This window comes from Conger conger, chromosome 7 (assembly GCF_963514075.1).
Source record: "Conger conger chromosome 7, fConCon1.1, whole genome shotgun sequence".
Lineage (NCBI taxonomy): Eukaryota > Metazoa > Chordata > Actinopteri > Anguilliformes > Congridae > Conger > Conger conger.
In genome coordinates, this window is record NC_083766.1 from 25,921,348 (window position 1) to 25,939,065 (window position 17,718).

Here is a 17,718-nt window from a genome sequence, read left to right on the forward strand (position 1 = left end):
TAATTAATGTTTGCTCAAGGTCAAAAGGAGAAACACAGGAAGATCACAATAACATCTGGGACGTGTGTTGTTTTACCACGCCCATGTAATCTCAGATAACATGTTCCCTGTTGAATTCATATGGCTTTCCTCATGAACTGTAATTAGGTATGACTTCATGGATGATATGTTTCAAATGCAGAATGAATTGGGCTGGAACTATTTTCTTGCTAGATACTATTTCGGTTTTAGGCAAACTAAGCAGTGTGTGCACTTTAGTGGTAGGGAGAGGTGAGCATTGCTGAGCCGAATGGTCTGTTCCCACCATTATTCATGCAATTTTTATTGCATTTCTCCCTATAGTCTCCCACATCTTTATTAATTTGGCATTCCTGTAATGAGCCATTTTGAATTACAGTATATGAGCTAACAGCACAAATATGATGTAATATCCATTTCTCTGGAGCTCCACTGTCAGAGACGAGTTTCCCCATCTCTCGGGACCACAAAAAGATGATGACACACTGCAGTTTCCCGCTCACGGACCTCAGAGCGTAACCAGCTGCTACATTCCAGGGCTGGATGGCTTCCCAAACTCCTGTGACAGGGCGGATATAAACCCTGAGCAGGGACAGGACGTATCCAGTGTCGGCCTCCCCTGGAAGCACCAGACAGGTTCATCTCCCGGGCTGGTGAAGGTGCTTGGTTTTTGGTCAGGTACACAGACCTACGGTCACGCCAACCTCCTACAGCCCTGTGAAGGTATGCTACGCAACTTTGGGACATTCTGCGGCACCATTTCCACAGGTAGGTCCGTAACCTGCCGTGTTGGCTGCTCTCGGGAACATGTGCTTTCGAGAGGGTGTCCCGTTCCCCCTCTTCGATTTGGTCATACCTCTGGTGACATAGTTCCAAGCCTTTTTTCCGAGGTTCTCCTCGGAAAATTGGCCCTTATACGAGAAGCATTCCTTTGGCTGCGCCCTCTAAGCCACCTCCGACAGCTTCCAGAACATTCCGAATGCGGATCCTGGCTGAGTTTCTGCATGTCTAATAAGAGAGCTGCTATTGGCTACTGTTCCAGTTTTAATTGTACACTTCATATTACTTTTTTGATCAATAAGACAAAAAGCTTGCCAATGAGGAGAGAGAATTTCACTTGACAAGATAAATATAACTTAACCTAATATTTTCTACTTGAGAGAAGAAAAAAAAGATATATGATTACTATGCTAAAACACATTTTCTTGCAGTGTGTAAAGAGCTTCTATGGACTGAAGATAATCAAAACATCTCTGCTCCTTTGCTCCTATCCTGCATTAAAATAGTTGTAATGAATGAATTTATGTTTCTTGTGAGCCTTTTGTCATCTTTGAGGCTGTATGTTAAATTACTGCTACTATCATTACATAAAATGTATGAATTTGACTAAAATATCTCCCATTAGGTGACATTAATCAGTAGCTCAAGTGTACCTGATTGCTGACTGGGACCTGAACTCTATAAACCAGGGGTGTCTAATAGTGTGTCACTGAGAGCATAAAGTCTGCAGGTTTTCATTCCAGCCAATCCCGACACTAGCTGATTTCATTCATTAGTTCCCTCCTCTCAAAGACACAGGTCACTTTTAGGAGGTGGAACGCATCGCAGTAGAGGAGGGATCGTCAAATCTGGCCCTCGGATCTAAAGCCCCGCTTTTCTTTTCACCTAGGTGATTAACTGAGCAATTAGGCCTAGCGCTATGATTGGCAAGACTGTGATTGTCTTCACACCAGACTCCCAGGTAAAGGGAGGGTGGAAAACCAGCGGTTACCGGCCCTTGAGGACCGTGATTCGATGAGCCCTGTATTAGGGCATCACATTGTAATGCCACATTTTCAGTGGGAGACCAGAGTTCTCTTCCCACCAACCAAGAGGCAAGCGCTTCCGCCTCTTGGGAAAACTTCCTGCTGACTAACATTAGCTTCAGAATATTATTATTGATGATTCAATTCTGAAATACTGTCTGATACCACACCAGCAGGGCTGTTTCTGCTTGCTTGGTTTTTGCGTGGAATACAATGTTGAATACTTGTAACATACTACTGATAAAACTGCAAGTAAATTAACTTTTTCTCCAAACATTTTGTCCGTAATTGACGTTACATGAACCGCAGGTCCGTTCACCTCAAACTGGAGAACAAGCCCGCACATGTCCACCGGGCATTCTGCCAAGGTGCTTCTGAGTTGAAATTGGACGATACGATATTTGAAAGACGAGGCTCATCTGCGGCACTCGTACGTAATGGCAGGCTACTATCACACACGGCCGATATGACTGTGTTCCAGACACCAGGACATCTGTCATACAGGGGGTCTAGAAACATCGTTCAGAATGACTGAAGGGGGAATAACGCTGCGGGCTGAACAAATCGGCTACTACCTGCCAGACTACAAGACGCTCACGAGGCTCTACTGCTTAAACAGCGGACACCATCTCCGAATACGTCCGGATGGAACCGTGGATGGCGAACAGGAGGAGACCGATGTACACAGTGAGTGTTGAAATTAAAGGTCTGTTGTGGCCAATGCGGCCTTTAGTTTCGCTTGTGTGGTCTATTCAGTGTTAAAGCTATTTATTCCTCTCGAATAGTCTGCTATATGGGATCTGCGTACACCTTAAATTGTATTCATTTTAACACATTTGCCGACTTATTTTCAGATTGAATAGCACCAGGATAATCAGTGGCCTTTACTAGTATAAATGCATTGCATGTAAAGAAGCATTATGCTAGGCATACAAGAGGTGGATACAACATATTTTTGTCGGGGTTTTTTTCTGGGCGCAGCTGAACTCGTCTAAACAAGAATATCTGGTAGGGTGTGCGTTAACTTGCAAATGACAATGCAAAGCGAGTTTTATTTTCACTTTAATTATGACATAGTTTTAATGCACGTGGAATGAAAACGAAATGTAACTGCCGATTTAAATTTTCAATAGAATTTTACATAGTTCTTGGATTACAACTGAATTGTTTACACGGGTTTCTGAATCAGGTGTCATAAGTAACGGGTCTCACTCCGGATGTACAGATGCTTGTTGAACCCCATAAAAAAATGTCTAGTACTTCTGCTCTAACCTCAGCTCATTGCGTAGTCGGTATTGAGAATAATCCGATTGACTTCTGCTCTGTATGTCTATACACAGGGTAAGGCATTAGGCTTGCTAACGTCACCGCATGTCTGTGTTATACTGCTTGTATGTTAAATGCACGTGGGTCAATTGCAGTGTGCTTAGCTGGAGTTTAACCTCAGATTTTGCTGTCTAGTGCTTCCCAAACCTCTCCTCAGATACCCCCAGCCAGACCCAGCTATCCAGATCCAGCACGCCTGCTACAACACGTGATACAATTTATCAAGCCATTCAAAACGGGTGTGCTTGTGATGGTGTGGAAATATATGGATCCGACAGGCTGGGGGTCCCCGAGGAGAGGTTTGGGAACCACTGGTCTAGTTGGAATGCAGTTCTATGGCCTGTTGGTTTACACCTGAGGATTACACTCCAGCCCTGGACACCTATGTATCCCTGTGTGTGCATCTGGGGAAAGTGTTGCTATTCTGCCACTAGAGGGCAAACTGCAGACAGTAATGTCCGAGTGAGATTCAATGGTTAATTTATTCAATGTTTTGAAAAGTAATTGTAGTGTCTAGGAACTCTTGTGAATACAATAAGTATATGGGTATTAAGTGGTAGTTTGGAAACCAATCAATTTTGAGGAATTTAATTAATGTTTTAGTTCAGAATGAGAATGAGATTTTTTAAAATCCCCTTTGCATTAAAACAGATGGTACTATAAATGACAATCTTCAGATAATGTTATTATTGACACCATATAATAGCAAGATGAGAGCAAGTTACTCTCCCTGCAGAATATTAAATCAGGCAGGGTAAAATAAGAAACATGATAAATATACTTGCATTACATCTTTGGCCTGTGGTGTGCTCTGGTTTGGGTGGCTCTGGCATATGGTAATGGTACCATGGCTTTCATGACAAAGTACTGGGGATTCTCCTGGGCCCGGGTCAGATTTTTCAAAATGGCCACCTAAGCACCCCCCTGTTTAATCTGTGTAATAAATTCCCAGTGTCTAAATCCAAATGATGTGGTGACAATTAACCATTTAAGGTGTGAGGTCACAAATTAGTGATTGGAATGTTCTTAACTGAACATTCTAATGCTGATGTAACAATCACTGTGGGTAACTGAAAACACTGGAGTTCAATTCCACTGGCTTAGAATTTGGAAAGAAAAACATTCCAAAAAAGGGTTGATCTGGGTAGGAACCATGTATTAATGGTGTTTGAGGGGAATTTCCCCATCCTTCACTGTTCAGTGCTCCGAGATCATAAGGAGTTGTGTGAATGGAATCTATAACATCTCTGCCTGTTCTTTGTGATGTTGTGCTCTCCTGATGTGATTATCCTTCCCTGCAGCTAAGCTGAAGATCAGAACTGTTGATGTGGGAGTGGTGGTCATTGAGGGTGTGGAGGCTGGCTGCTACCTGGCCATGGACGAACGCGGGCAGGTCTACGGGTCGGTGAGCATCTGCCCTGCCACCATGTCAAGTGAGGGGGGGTTCACATGAAGCAGATACACATTTCTTTATTCATTTATTTTTACCAGATTAACAGTGTAGTTTGTTTACATATAAAATGCATCAAACGTTTTCAAAGATTTAGAGAACATTCGTCTCTGATCTGATTTCATGTTTGATCAGAAGTTTCCTCTTCCCATTAAATTACAAAGGGATACATACCTGATTTCAAACACCCAGTACCAAGTCAGTTATTTATTTATTTCAAAATCAAGTTCAAGTGTCTGGTCTGGGCCAGATAAATACTTTATTCAAAAGGATATTGGCATTTTAGAAGTTTTCAACCCTCTCTGCCTCCAGTCCCCAGAATGCAGAGTGAGAAGGGATTTTTCCTTCTTGCTTCCTGGGAATTGTAGTCAACTTTGATTACCATGGGAGTTGGCTGTGGAACTACAAATTCATTTCATATGAGATTTATCTTTTGTTGTTAATAGAAATCTGTCTTAAATACGAGGAACAACCAGGGCAGTTCTAAAATTGCAGTTCAGCTGTAGCATATTTACTGAATTGAGGTGTAGCATGTACTCCCACAGCAAGTTCTAAGCTCAAGATCCTGTTGATAACTGAGTAAAAGCTGAAACTTAGAGGACTGCTTTTAGAGGTTCGAGTCTCCACTTTCAGCTATAAATTGACCTTGATCCCCACTCCCCTCCAGAAAACAGTAAATGAAGAATGCCACTTTCACGAGAAGCTCGAGGAGAATCACTACAACACTTACCGGGCTCAGAGCTCCGGAGAGGGGGCCTGGTACCTGGGGCTGAAGAAGAGCGGACAGCCCAAACCCGGACCGAAGACGCACAGGTCGCAGAAGGCCGTCTATTTCCTGCCTCGGAGGATAGCGGACTGAGGGGAACACATGAACACTGCGTGAAGAGGAGACCGTCTGTCTGAGCCTGGAGCGGTGAGCCCAGAGACGTCAAGCTTTAGCAGTGAAATGTCTGGTGCCAAATCAACTTCCACAGAGCACAGGCATGTCCCATTGGGGCCATATGTACTCTAGGAGTTGATTTAACACTGAACACTTTACTGTGTCAGGGAACGGATATCAAGAAATGTTACCGGGGATGTCGTTATTCTCTCAGGGGGATATCGAAAATTGTTACAGGGGTGTTGTGAGGGGAGTCTGCTACACGCAGAATATTCCACATTCTGTTAGTATTAATGATGGATTATATCTCCCACTGCAGTCCAGAGAAGTGCAGCTTTAACCCTTTAAGGTGTGAGACCACAAGTATGTGATTAGAATGTGATTAGAATGTTCTTAGAATGTTAATTCTAATGCTGATGTCACAATCACTACTGGTGACTGAAAGCAAGTTCTAGAACACTGACATAGAATTCAAAGGGAATTCAAGGAGTGGTGCTCATGTGAATGTGACCGAGGACAATATGTTCTTATTTGTAGAAACTGCAACTTTTCCGAGATTGTAGACTAACATTTATTATGTAATTATGCAGATATTTCCTAATTCACAAGGTTGTCATTAGTTTTAGTGAAGTAGCTTACCTTGGACAACATGCATTACTGAGGGATATTTGTCTCAAAGGGAATACATGGAGTGTGTATGCCGTCATTTTGCGTTCATTGTCAATGCGCATTAACCACTAACACAATAATACGTTTATTATTGAACCAAATATTTCTGAAAATAGTTATTGAGTAACGAGTTTTAAACTGTATATTATAATGAATTGTAAAGAAATTACTGTTTGCTATTGTAAATATACTGTATATTCAAAACCCTTTTATGTTAAATAAACTTTTTCCTCATATGACACTTGATGCATGTAAAATTCAATTTACGGCAGTGGCAATTGCCACAACATACCACAAGATGGCAGCATTGCACCTTCAACAATATTCCTATTAAGCGGTTGCCCCTCATTTCGGTACTGATCCTCTTCCGTTTGTGGTTATTTCTGAGGATTCCCCCGGTCTAAGGAGCCCCACACCATGCTGACAGGGTGCGCCGTGTGTGAATCTGGGGACTGCAAACTCCAGTTTGATTATTCCCCACCGCTTTTTGGTAATGCACATGCCTCTGCTTACAATTACGAATAATTACGCAAATGCATCCAAATAACATCCTCCCACACATCCGTTTCCCTTGACAACTGCAACTACACACATGACGCTACCGTCGAACATGGCGACAACAGTGCAAGCGGGTCTTCTAAATGCTGTTTTTTGGAGGGTGTTGTTTGTGTTGGGGGGGGGGATTTCAGAGAAATACTTATGAGTTTTCTGTCCTTCTTGTGAGGAGTACGTCGGAGAGCTGGCGGCTCTGGTGGAAATGACTTTACACTCTCTGATCCTCGTGTTGGGAGGTGCACCTGTTTTGGTAATTAACCGGGCCATCGCATAAATCTCCTGAGTAAGGAGACGTCCTCGCTGAGAGGAAGTCCTATTAAATCCCCCGCAATAAAGGCTGTATTTATCTGACCATAGATGCACAAAACGCACGCAGGCTCTATTACGATACATACATATTCAAACCCCGAGAGCCAAAGTCTAACTCAAAGTTGGCCATACGTCTACTTAGCAAGTGGTAATGAGAAAACATCTTTTATAGTTGTTTATCAAATAAATAGATAATATTAGATATTATGTTAGATAATAATAGAAAATATTACTCTCAACCATATTTATGATGTATCATAGGGCTGCCCAACCCTGTTCCTCGAGTCTACTCTCCTGCAGGGTTTTACTCCAACCCTGACAAAGCTCACCTCAGTCAACAGCTAGAGCAGGGCTGTCCTGCCCTGGTACTGGAGACCTGCATGGTTTTTTTTGTTTTGCTTTTGCCTTAATAGCAGCAACCAAATCAGACCCAAAAAACCAGGTGAGGTGAGTTAACTGTGTAACTGATTCATCAAGTGCTGAGTGACAACAAAAACCAGCAGAAGCCCACCAGGACCTGGAGTGAAGACCACTGTTCTAGAGGTGTGGTTGAGTTGAGTGTGGAGGTGTGCTTTGTTAGCATTGGAGTGGGAGAGCCACAGGATGGTGCCTCTCACAGGGTTGGGCAGCCATGATGTTTCTGCATTTCTTCTGGGGTTCCGTCAGCCATTTTGTGTGACAGGCGTTGGACTGGGGCCTCGAGCGTCCCTGTGACAGCTGTGGTCCTGAAAGAGTGAGCCAGTGCGCGCTTGGAGACGGCTCCTCGCTTCAGACCGTCCCTTCCCAAAACGCCCGTGCTCCCCATCCCACACCCGAGGGTCCGGCTGCACGGGGAACGTGAGGAACAGCTGCATTTCCCACACGCAGCCCTGAGCTAAACGCTAACCCCGCTCATCCACCCCCACCCTAACCCTGAGTCAAACACTAACCCCGCTCATCCACCCCCACCCTAACCCTAACCCTAACCCTGAGTCAAACACTAACCCCGCTCATCCACCCCAACCCTAACCCTAACCCTAACCCTAACCCTGAGTCAAACACTAACCCCCCCTCATCCACCCCCACCTAACCCTAACCCTAACCCTGAGTCAAACACTAACCCCCCCTCATCCACCCCCACCCTAACGCTAACCCTAACCCTGAGTCAAACACTAACCCCCCTCATCCAAAACCCTAACCTTGAGCCAAATGCTAGCCCCCCTCATCCAAAACCCTAACCCTGAGCCAAATGCTAACCACCCTCATCCACCTCCCCCCCACCCATCCACCTCCCCTCCAAAACCCTAACTCTAACCCTGATCCAAACGCTAACCCCCTCATCCAAAACCCTAACCCTAACCCTGAGCCAAACGCTAACCCCCTCATCCAAAACCCTAACCCTGAGCCAAATGCTAACCACCCTCATCCACCTCCCCCCCACCCAAAACCCTAACCCTAACCCTGAGCCAAACGCTAACCCCCTCATCCAAAACCCTAACCCTAACCCTGAGCCAAACGCTAACCCCCTCATCCAAAACCCTAACCCTGAGCCAAATGCTAACCCCCTCATCCACCCCCCCATTGGTAATTGAATTAGCGGCTCTCTGCAGCCTAGCGTGGTCAACGTTTGGTTTTTCCTTCTAGAACCTTCCTTGGTTCCCGGCGTCTGTCAGCGCCCGTGCATCTCCCCAGCGTGCCTGAGAAAGCCATCAGAGCTGGAGCCGTTGGGCCGGTCGCAGCGGCGTGTCTTTGAAACGTGCGTGTGATCTCCCAGCGTCCAGGCCCCCGGCGCATCCAGACGTCTCTCCGTCCCCGCAGAGCGAAAAACCAAACCCCTCCCTGCTCCTTCACATCCTGCCCCCGGCCTCAAACACTTGGACAGCAGCCTCTGTTTAGCCATCAGAAACGAAATGGAGCTCAGCGCTGTGCAGCTGCCAGATTCCAGTATGATAAAGTGCAGGGAGTGATGCAGGAAGTAGTGCTGGGAAGGTACAGCGGCTCTCGCAGATCCCCCGCTGTCAGCCATTCCGGCTCCCTTGGCTGGGGTGGGATCGGGCGGACAGTGAGACAGCATTTGCAACAGGAAGCAGCGCCAATCTGTCACACATCTGATGGAATTTTATTTATGGGATTGGAGAGCCACTTCTTCCTTTGCAAATGACCTAGCCTCCACACACACAGACATACATACGTATATACACATGCACATGCACACACACACACACACACACACACACACACACACTCACTCACACACGCATAGACAGACACACGCGCATACATAAAAACACAGACATAAACACACACATACAGAAACACACAGACATAGACACACACTCACACAAACACATATATATATGCACATACACACGCACACATACACACATGCATGGGCAGACACAAAAGCACACACAGACGTAGACACACACACACACATGCCTGCCCTGCCATTGGCCTCTACCCCACAGGAGCAGGAAAGGAGCTATTCTCCATAAACTCAACAAGCAATGACTTCCTCTGGGGCTCCCAACCAAACTGCCGCCAAGGCCCTGCCACAGTAAAACACTCTGACAGACTGCTGTCACAACCACTGACAAGTCCACTGCAAACTGCACAAACACTCTTCTCCCTGCAACACACCTCCCATGTTGGCCTTCCTGCCTGTCCCTACTGTCCCCAACCCCCCCCCCCCCCCCCCCACACTCACTTTCTGAGGCCTATACTGTGCCTATCAGACCTGGGTTTGTTTTGGGGATTCAGAAATTTCAGATCTATATTCTTCACTGAGCGTGTCTGAATTGAACATTCTTTTGCTGAGGTAACAATCACTACTGGTGACTGAAAGCAACAGAGTTCTAGAACACTGACTTCACTGAACACCAACATTCCAAAGAACCTACTCTTCAAATGGAAAGGGTCACAATTAGGTGGTTGCTGGTTGTGGTGTGGGAAGGGGGGTGGTTAAATGACTGCTCTGGCAGTATACTGACTGTGACATCAGTGCAGAGTAGAGAGATTATTCATGGCCTGAAGACATGCTCTGTGCATCCCAGTGTTTTAACTGAAGATCTACGCTCCATGGACCCCATCAGGCATCATGGGGCAACAGGTCCTCTCACACAGCCACTGGGGTGGGATGGAACAGGATCTGGATGTCTAAGCGAATGCATGACACAGCATCCTCCTGTGTAATACACACTCTTCAGCAGGGATCTCAAACTCCATCCTGGACAGCCGCTGTGTCCGGCATCTGCTGGTTATTCATGTGTTCCTGCACTTAAGTGCTTAAATTAAATTAAGGCATTGATTGGCTAAAGAGTCTGTACACCTTGTTTCCGAGGCCTAAATTGCCTGCTGATTGAAAGGAAATCACAAAAAGCAGCAGAGACTGTGGCCCTCCAGAATGGAATTTGAGACCCCTGCTCTTAAGTCTTCTCAGTTCCTGTTGCTGGTTGCAGTTATATAAGAGTAAGCTGTACAATTAAGGTCAAGGTATGGAAATCTAACTCTCAAAAAAAATACCCGCATTTTGTTTATGCAGCCTAATTGTGGTGGCTGAATTGAAAAAACCAAAAAACATAACAACAGTGAACCCCTCTGAAGAGTAAGGTTTTTAGAAGGGTCAGTGTTCTATACCGCCATTGGTTTCAATGACCAGTTAGTGACTGCTACATCAGAATGTTAGAATGTTAGAATGCTACATCAGAATGTTAGAATGTTAGAATGTTACATCAGAATGTTAGAATGTCCAGTTAAGAATATTCTAATCACACATTGTGATCTCACATCTGAAAGGGTTAAGGCATGGATAGAGGGGGTCTGGTTCTTTGCTGTGGAGGTGAGACTTGGATTTCTCACACACATCTGCTCAGAATGTAGGGTGGCTCATTTACACGCCTCCGGCAGACCCCCCCCCCCCCCCCCCCCCCCCCCAAAAAAAAACCCCATTACTGAATCCCCACCAGTCCCGCACACTTATCATATCCCATCCTGCTTACTCACTCATCCGACAACAAGCATGAAAAAAAAAAAAATACACACACCCTAAAAAAAGACACAGGAACTGAAATAGACTGCTGATATTGCCTTGTGTCATCGGAAGATACTGCGCAGCAGATTTGTGACCGTTTATGGATGGGTTCTCACGGTCTGACTCAGCCAAGACAATGGTGTTTGATTCACAAGGGCCCAATCGCTCCCACACACTTCTGCTTCCTGATTCAAATGCGACTGGCAGGGAGACGAGCTTTAGCTGACCAGCAAATGTCTTTTCCGACATGGGAAAGCTTTTTTCCTTCCACGCCATAAGGAGCGTAATGTGGAGCCTGGACCCTGAGTCATCATGACTCCGTTTCTTTTTTCCTCAGGAGAAGATGAACTATCGGCCAGTTTGGGCTGGGAAGGGGCTGATGGACTGGGGCTGATGGACTAGGGGCACGTAGGCCACTCCTAGGGACATTTACCCAAGGGAGGCCCCCGGAACACACACTGGTTCATAGCAAAGTCAGCATGACCACGGTCAATTCTGCCCAACATCACGTTAACAAAATACTCCAGATAATAATTAATATGAACTGAGCAACATCTTCGGCATTTCCACGCTATTATTTGTTTTGTAGAACCTGGGATCATTTCTGCTGATAGCAGCATATGCTAATTAGCACGACTTCCTCCAATGTAAACCGCTGTAGGCTTTCAGCTAAATGGTCTTTGGAGGCCGCCTTTTTGAGTTATATCCTACCCGGGCATGTAGGGGGGGGGGGGGGGGGGCAGGGGGGTTGTAGACTGGAGGGAGGGGGTGGTTGCAGATCAGGGGTGGGGGCTCCCGACAGATGTTGCCTATGTCGCCTATGTTTTGTATTATCTAAATCGCTAATCCCAGCATGCACTGGGCAAGACTACACCCTGCACAGGATGCTTATCCAGCGCAAGGCACACACAACATTAATTCACATATTCATACCTACCGGCAATTTAGAGTCTCCAATTAACTTACAGCATGTCTTCAGACTGTGGGAGAAAAGCAGAGTACCCGGAGGAAACCAGCTACAGGGCGGCCTGTAGCGTAGTGGTTAAGGTAAATGACTGGGACACGCAAGGTCGGTGGTTTGAATCCCGGTGTAGCCACAATAAGATCCGCACAGCCGTTGGGCGCTTGAGCAAGGCCCTTAACCCTGCATTGCTCCAGGGGAGGATAGTTTCCTGCTAATCAACTGTATGTCGCTCTGGATAAGAGCTTCTGCCAAATGCCAATAATGTAATATAGTGTAACCTATATGAACACAGGCAGAACATGTGATCACCACACAGAAATACCTGTGCTATCCACCGTACGAGCCCTATAAGGGACGTAAAATAAATGATATTTCTGAAAATATGTTTTTGTCATCCAAGACACTTGTACTATATAAAAAAAAAGTAAAAATATTTTTTCCGCCAGGTCTTTGGAGGATACAAAACATAGATATGCCGGTTGAGGAAAGAGTTTAGCAGACATGGATAAAGTAGGCTACAAGGAGTACTGAATTAAATAATTTTCCTGTTTCAACTCTGTTTAGTCTCTTATAGTGCATGGTCAGTAGCAGATTGAAGTTATTCACAGCTGAACTACCCTATAGGGGTATATTTAAAACATTGTAAAACACACTGCACAATAAGCAGGAGACATGACAATCAGCATGTATTCGGGACCAGGGCAATATGTTCTTAATGCTGTACATCTGGTCAAAATTGTTCTAAAAATGGAAGTTTAGTCAAAATCAGATACGGGACGGATCTTAAAGTCCAAAGTCAGTCCTGACGAGCTGCATCACATCCATCCTCTGAGCTAGGGGAAGCAACGTCCAGCCTGGACATCTTCTTGGAAGACGACATGGCCATCGCCCGTCTTCGCCCTCTCGGTCATGGTCACTTCCTCTTCCTCTTCCTGCCATTCTCTGCTCAAAACATTCCAGCAGAAAATATCCCTCACTCTCCTAAAGCAAACAAACAGGCCGGGCCCAAAATGGCAGCCTGTTTATAGCAAAAACAGCTCAGCTTCCAACCAGAGGCGCCCCCTCGTTCCTTAAAGACGTCTGCTCTGCTTTTCTGAATAAAGGGACCTTGTTCTGTTTTTGGGATCCGTTCTTTTCCCGACAACCCGAGGAGGGAGTTCCTACCATTATCCTCTTTTTAACAAGAATGTCTGAATAAGCCCTTGCTTTTGAAGTCAGCCATTGTCTCAGTCCCAGGAAATGCTGCCATTCTCTGTGTAGTTTCCTGTGAGCTGTGTGCGCACTGGGCTCTCCTTGCGTTACAGATTCTCTTCCCACAGAATACCTCAGCAGCAGGTTAGAGCTTCGAGTTTAAGTCAAACAGCACAACTGGGCAGGTGATCTTCGGCTTAACCCCGATGGACTCCGTCTTCTGCTGTTTCAGCCTCCTCCGCATTGTCTTCAGGGGCTCATGTGGGTGGAGGATTACCAACAAGGAAGGAAGGACTTTCAAAAGGGGGCTTCCAAAATTTCTCCAAAACAGGTTTAGGGGAGGACATTCCCTTAAAATAACACCGATTTAGTGCCCCCAGATTAGTACCATAACTCCTCTATCCATCTATCTATTGTCTTAAACCACTTATTCCTGGTCAGGGTCATGATTGGGGGGGGGAGCCTAACCCAGCATGCATTGGGCGAGAGGCAGGAATACACCCTGGAGAGGTCTCCAATCCATCACAAGGCCCATGCACCATTCACTGTGGGTGGAATCTGGAGTACCAGGTGGAAACCCACACAGAAATGGGGAGAACATGCAGTGTGCACATACACCAATTTATTAGGTACTAAATTAATGCAAATATTTAATAAGCCAATCATGTGGCAGCAACTAAATGCATAAAAGCTGTGCCAGTAACAAATAACCAAATAACCACATATTACAACGGTGGTATGCAGAAGAGCATCTTTGAACACACAATGTGTCCAACCTCTAAGTAGATAGGTTACAGCAGCAGAAGACCAATCAGTTAAAAAAATAAGTCTAATAAATACCTACTAAAGTGCTCACTGAGTGTAGATATCCCCTTGAAAATCACAAATATGTGATTACAATGTTCTAATGCTGATGGAACAATCACTGCTGGTAACTGAAAGCAATGGAGTTCTAGAACATTGACTTTTGAATTTCAGAATTTTGAAGAAGAAATCCTACTCTACAAAGGATTCATATGTAACAGTCTTTGACCATCAGAAGTGAGAGCAGCATGTCTAAACCTGACCTGTAAGTGCACCACTTGCTGCTGAAACAAGAAATTAGCGTGTGACACACACCACGCCACAACTTTAAAATCAACAGGTTTTATGAGTAGGTGTGATAAACTCAGCAACAACCACGGAGCTGTGCAGTTTCACGCAGTGGTCTGTGGGGACTTTCTATAAAGGAAGTTATGAAGCACTTGCGCATAAGTCCACAAACAGAACCACTGACCGTTTCTACTGCATTTACGCTCTCTCCGTCCACCCATGGCACTCTCGTTGTTGTGGTAGGTGTCTATGGCTAAAATAAACACTCCGGCTCTTTCCACAGCTGAATACATTTCTCATCTTTTACTTCTGTCCTGCATGAATGTTTTTTCTAGCATTTCACTCACACCTCTTACTATTGTGTCTTACTTCTTTCAGGGTCCCCTTGACACCTCCTGCCATGGTTATACAGGAAACAGTTCACAGATAGCAGAGCTGTGCTTCTCGTTGGCACATTATTACTTCATTCGATGGCTTGCCTTGGTTGTTACCATTCCCTTACGGCTCTTAAACCCAAAACGCAACAGAAATCAGCGAAGGTTTCTCACCTGCAAGAAGTTCATTAGCACCATGCAGGCATTGCGATCCACAGAGTACAGTAAATTTATTATTTTGGGTGCTTAGTCTGAATTTCAACAACAGTCGAGGAGTCACAAACTTGTTGATAAATGCTATTTTAGAACATCTAAACCAAGGCTGACCAACCCTGTTCCTGGAGATGTACCATTCTGCAGGTTTTCACTGCAATGCCAACAATGCTCTAACAAACCTCATTCAACAGCTAGAGATCTTATCGAGCTGCAAATGAGTAGAATCAGATCTGCCAAACTTGGGTTGGATTGAAAAGCTACAGTAGACTAGGCCTACAGTAGACAATAACAGGTCTCCAGGAACAGGGTCGGGCAGCCCCTGGTCTAAGCCGATGACAGAACCGTCACAGGTGAACCAGGTTCAGGGGCACAGACCCAACTGGGTTAGGAACGTTCCCTGGCACTATTTCATAGCAGCTCTAACACTGAGATGTCACTTCGAGGCAGGAACGCAGGGCCGGATTTGAACAAGCGCTGCCTTTTACCTCAGTGTTTTTCTGTTTTTCCAGGTCAAGCTTCCCTGCGAGGAGAGGGCTGGCACAGGGCTGGATTACTGTCTGCAGCCGTACGTCAGCAGGTTTGGGCTCCGCTCTCGGGCCCGCGGTCCTGCTGAGTCGCACAGCACAGGAACTGGGGCGTGAAAGATGGCACGTTCTCATCCGTAAAAACCAAGCCGGCCCGTTTACACTGACGCAGGGGTCCTCGTTCGTACCCGGAACGGGCACCGGTGTGGGTGCAGGCTTTTATTCCAACCAAGCTGTAACACACCGCCTGATCCTACTGATCAAAGAACCGGGTTCACACACACTGATTAAGCTCTGTATTAGTTCTGTATGTGGAATTTACATTCAAAATGGAATTTAGTCCAGGACTAGGAATAATCTGTGTCTGTGAACCTGGTCCAAAGACTCTCGTGGTTAATTAGTAGAATTGTGTGTGTAATTGCTCGGTTGGAATAAAAACCTGCACCCACACCGGCCCTTTCTGGGAATGATTGAGCAACCCTGCACTAATGTTTGCCTGTTTTGAGCAGAGGTAGAAAATCCAGGTTCAGAAAGTAAGAGTCCCCCCCAGGATTTTGTTCACAATTGGCTGGCGTCGCTAATTAGCACAATCCTTCAGCCAGGAGGCAGAACTAATGAGTGAAATCAGCTGGCTGAGTTTGTGGGTCGAAGAAACACATTGCAGGACATTTAGGCCATTTCTGAATGAGCACACTTGCCTACTATTGATTAAACAAGTGTATGTGTGTGTGTGTGTGTGTGTGTGTGTGTGTGAGTGTGCGTCATTTCCACAGAGTATATTAGGTCCCTTAGAGTTGCACATTTTACTATACTGTATATATATTTTTTCCATGGCAAATGTATGGATTTGCTTTCCTATAGTAAGTGATATAATATGCCATTTTCTCCAATGCCAGTACTGTGTATAGTAGGGCTGTATGCAGCCCGTGTAAGCAAGTGTGCTGATTCAGACGCGGCCTTACTTTCTGACCCCTGGGCTTTTCACCTCTCTGGTGGTCACTGTAGAGTAATGGCGGTGTTCAGCTGGCAGGTTAGTGTCACATTGAGCTGAAGGGGACGTTTTTCTCTCAGAAGGTCAGAGAAGGTGACACTGGGTGCCCTGCCCTCATCAACATGGAATGCTCAGGCTGTGGCTGGGTGTGTCCACAGGACTCTTTTATTTCAAGTGTGGCCGGAGCATTTAGCTGTTGTTGATGGGTCAGAGGTTGGAGGTCAGTGTCCGCTCAACATCCAGGAACTGTTTTCACTGAATGGTCTAAAACAGGACTGCCCAACCCTGTTCCTGGAGATCTATTCCTGTCGGTTTTCACTAAAACCCTGACAAAGCACACCTCATTCAACAGCTAGAGAGTCCGCTGAGCTGCTAATTAGGGTCGAAATGAAAACCTACCGGATGGTAGATCTCCAGAACTGGTCTAGAATGGTTTTTCTTTTTTAAACAACCTGTTTTAAAGAATAGCATCCATCCGAAATGGACAAGTACATAAATATTTTGGATTCAACTACTTTTCTGTGCTTGATGATCATGTGTGGTGCAATTAAGAGTCATTCATACGTTCCAATACACCAGACAAGCATAGAAAGGTTTTTGAATCGGAAACAATGATTTATCTGACCCAGGTTTGATCCCAAAGGACATTATTCTTATTCGCAACCATCCCAAAGGATTCTATTCATATTGGTGTCGGGTTGTGATATCCAGATCCTGGGTTATAGAGGGACAGACACAGGCTGGGTTGTGATATCTAGAGACAGCAGTGAATGTTGGAATCGAGGGGCTCATTACAATGATTTATTTTTATCCTTCCCTGTCTCCTTGATCCTTGCCCGACTCGACAGAGGTCCGCCATCTTTAAGGAAATTTTCCTTCAAGAAGCTAGTAGCCGGGAGCTAGGAGGCTCCCAAAGATGTCTTGAGTAAGTAAAGATGGCAGATCCTTTGCGGAAGTATTTTTTTCGAAAAGTGCGACGTGCAAACGATTGACCTGTGGATACACCACGTCTGTGACTGACTGATTTCCTGGATTCCCCCATCTTTACCACTTCTTCACCACATCCTCACCACATCTTCACCACATCTTCATCTCATCTTCACCACATCTTCATCTCATCTTCACCACATCCTCATCTAATCTTCACCACCTGTGTGACAGTGGGTCCCCAGGCCTCCCCTGTGTGACAGTGGGTCCCCAGGCCTCCCCTGTGTGACAGTGGGTCCCCAGGCCTCCCCTGTGTGACAGTGGGTCCCCAGGCCTCCCCTGTGTTACAGTGGGTCCCCAGGCCTCCCCCCTGTGTGACAGTGGGTCCCCAGGCCTCTCCTGTGTGACAGTGGGTCCC

At 45.7% G+C, this 17,718-nt stretch overlaps 1 protein-coding gene across 1 annotated transcript; it reads left to right on the forward strand.

Moving 5' to 3' along the window:
• The first annotated feature begins 620 nt into the window (after positions 1-620).
• Positions 621-6,387, forward strand: LOC133133151 (fibroblast growth factor 1-like). The gene is made up of 4 exons (XM_061249200.1): positions 621-786; positions 2,305-2,510; positions 4,451-4,554; positions 5,267-6,387. Exons 2-4 carry the CDS (start codon positions 2,351-2,353, stop codon positions 5,456-5,458), a joined length of 456 nt encoding a protein of 151 aa, XP_061105184.1. The 5' UTR covers positions 621-786; positions 2,305-2,350; the 3' UTR covers positions 5,459-6,387.
• The last annotated feature ends 11,331 nt before the right edge of the window (positions 6,388-17,718 follow it).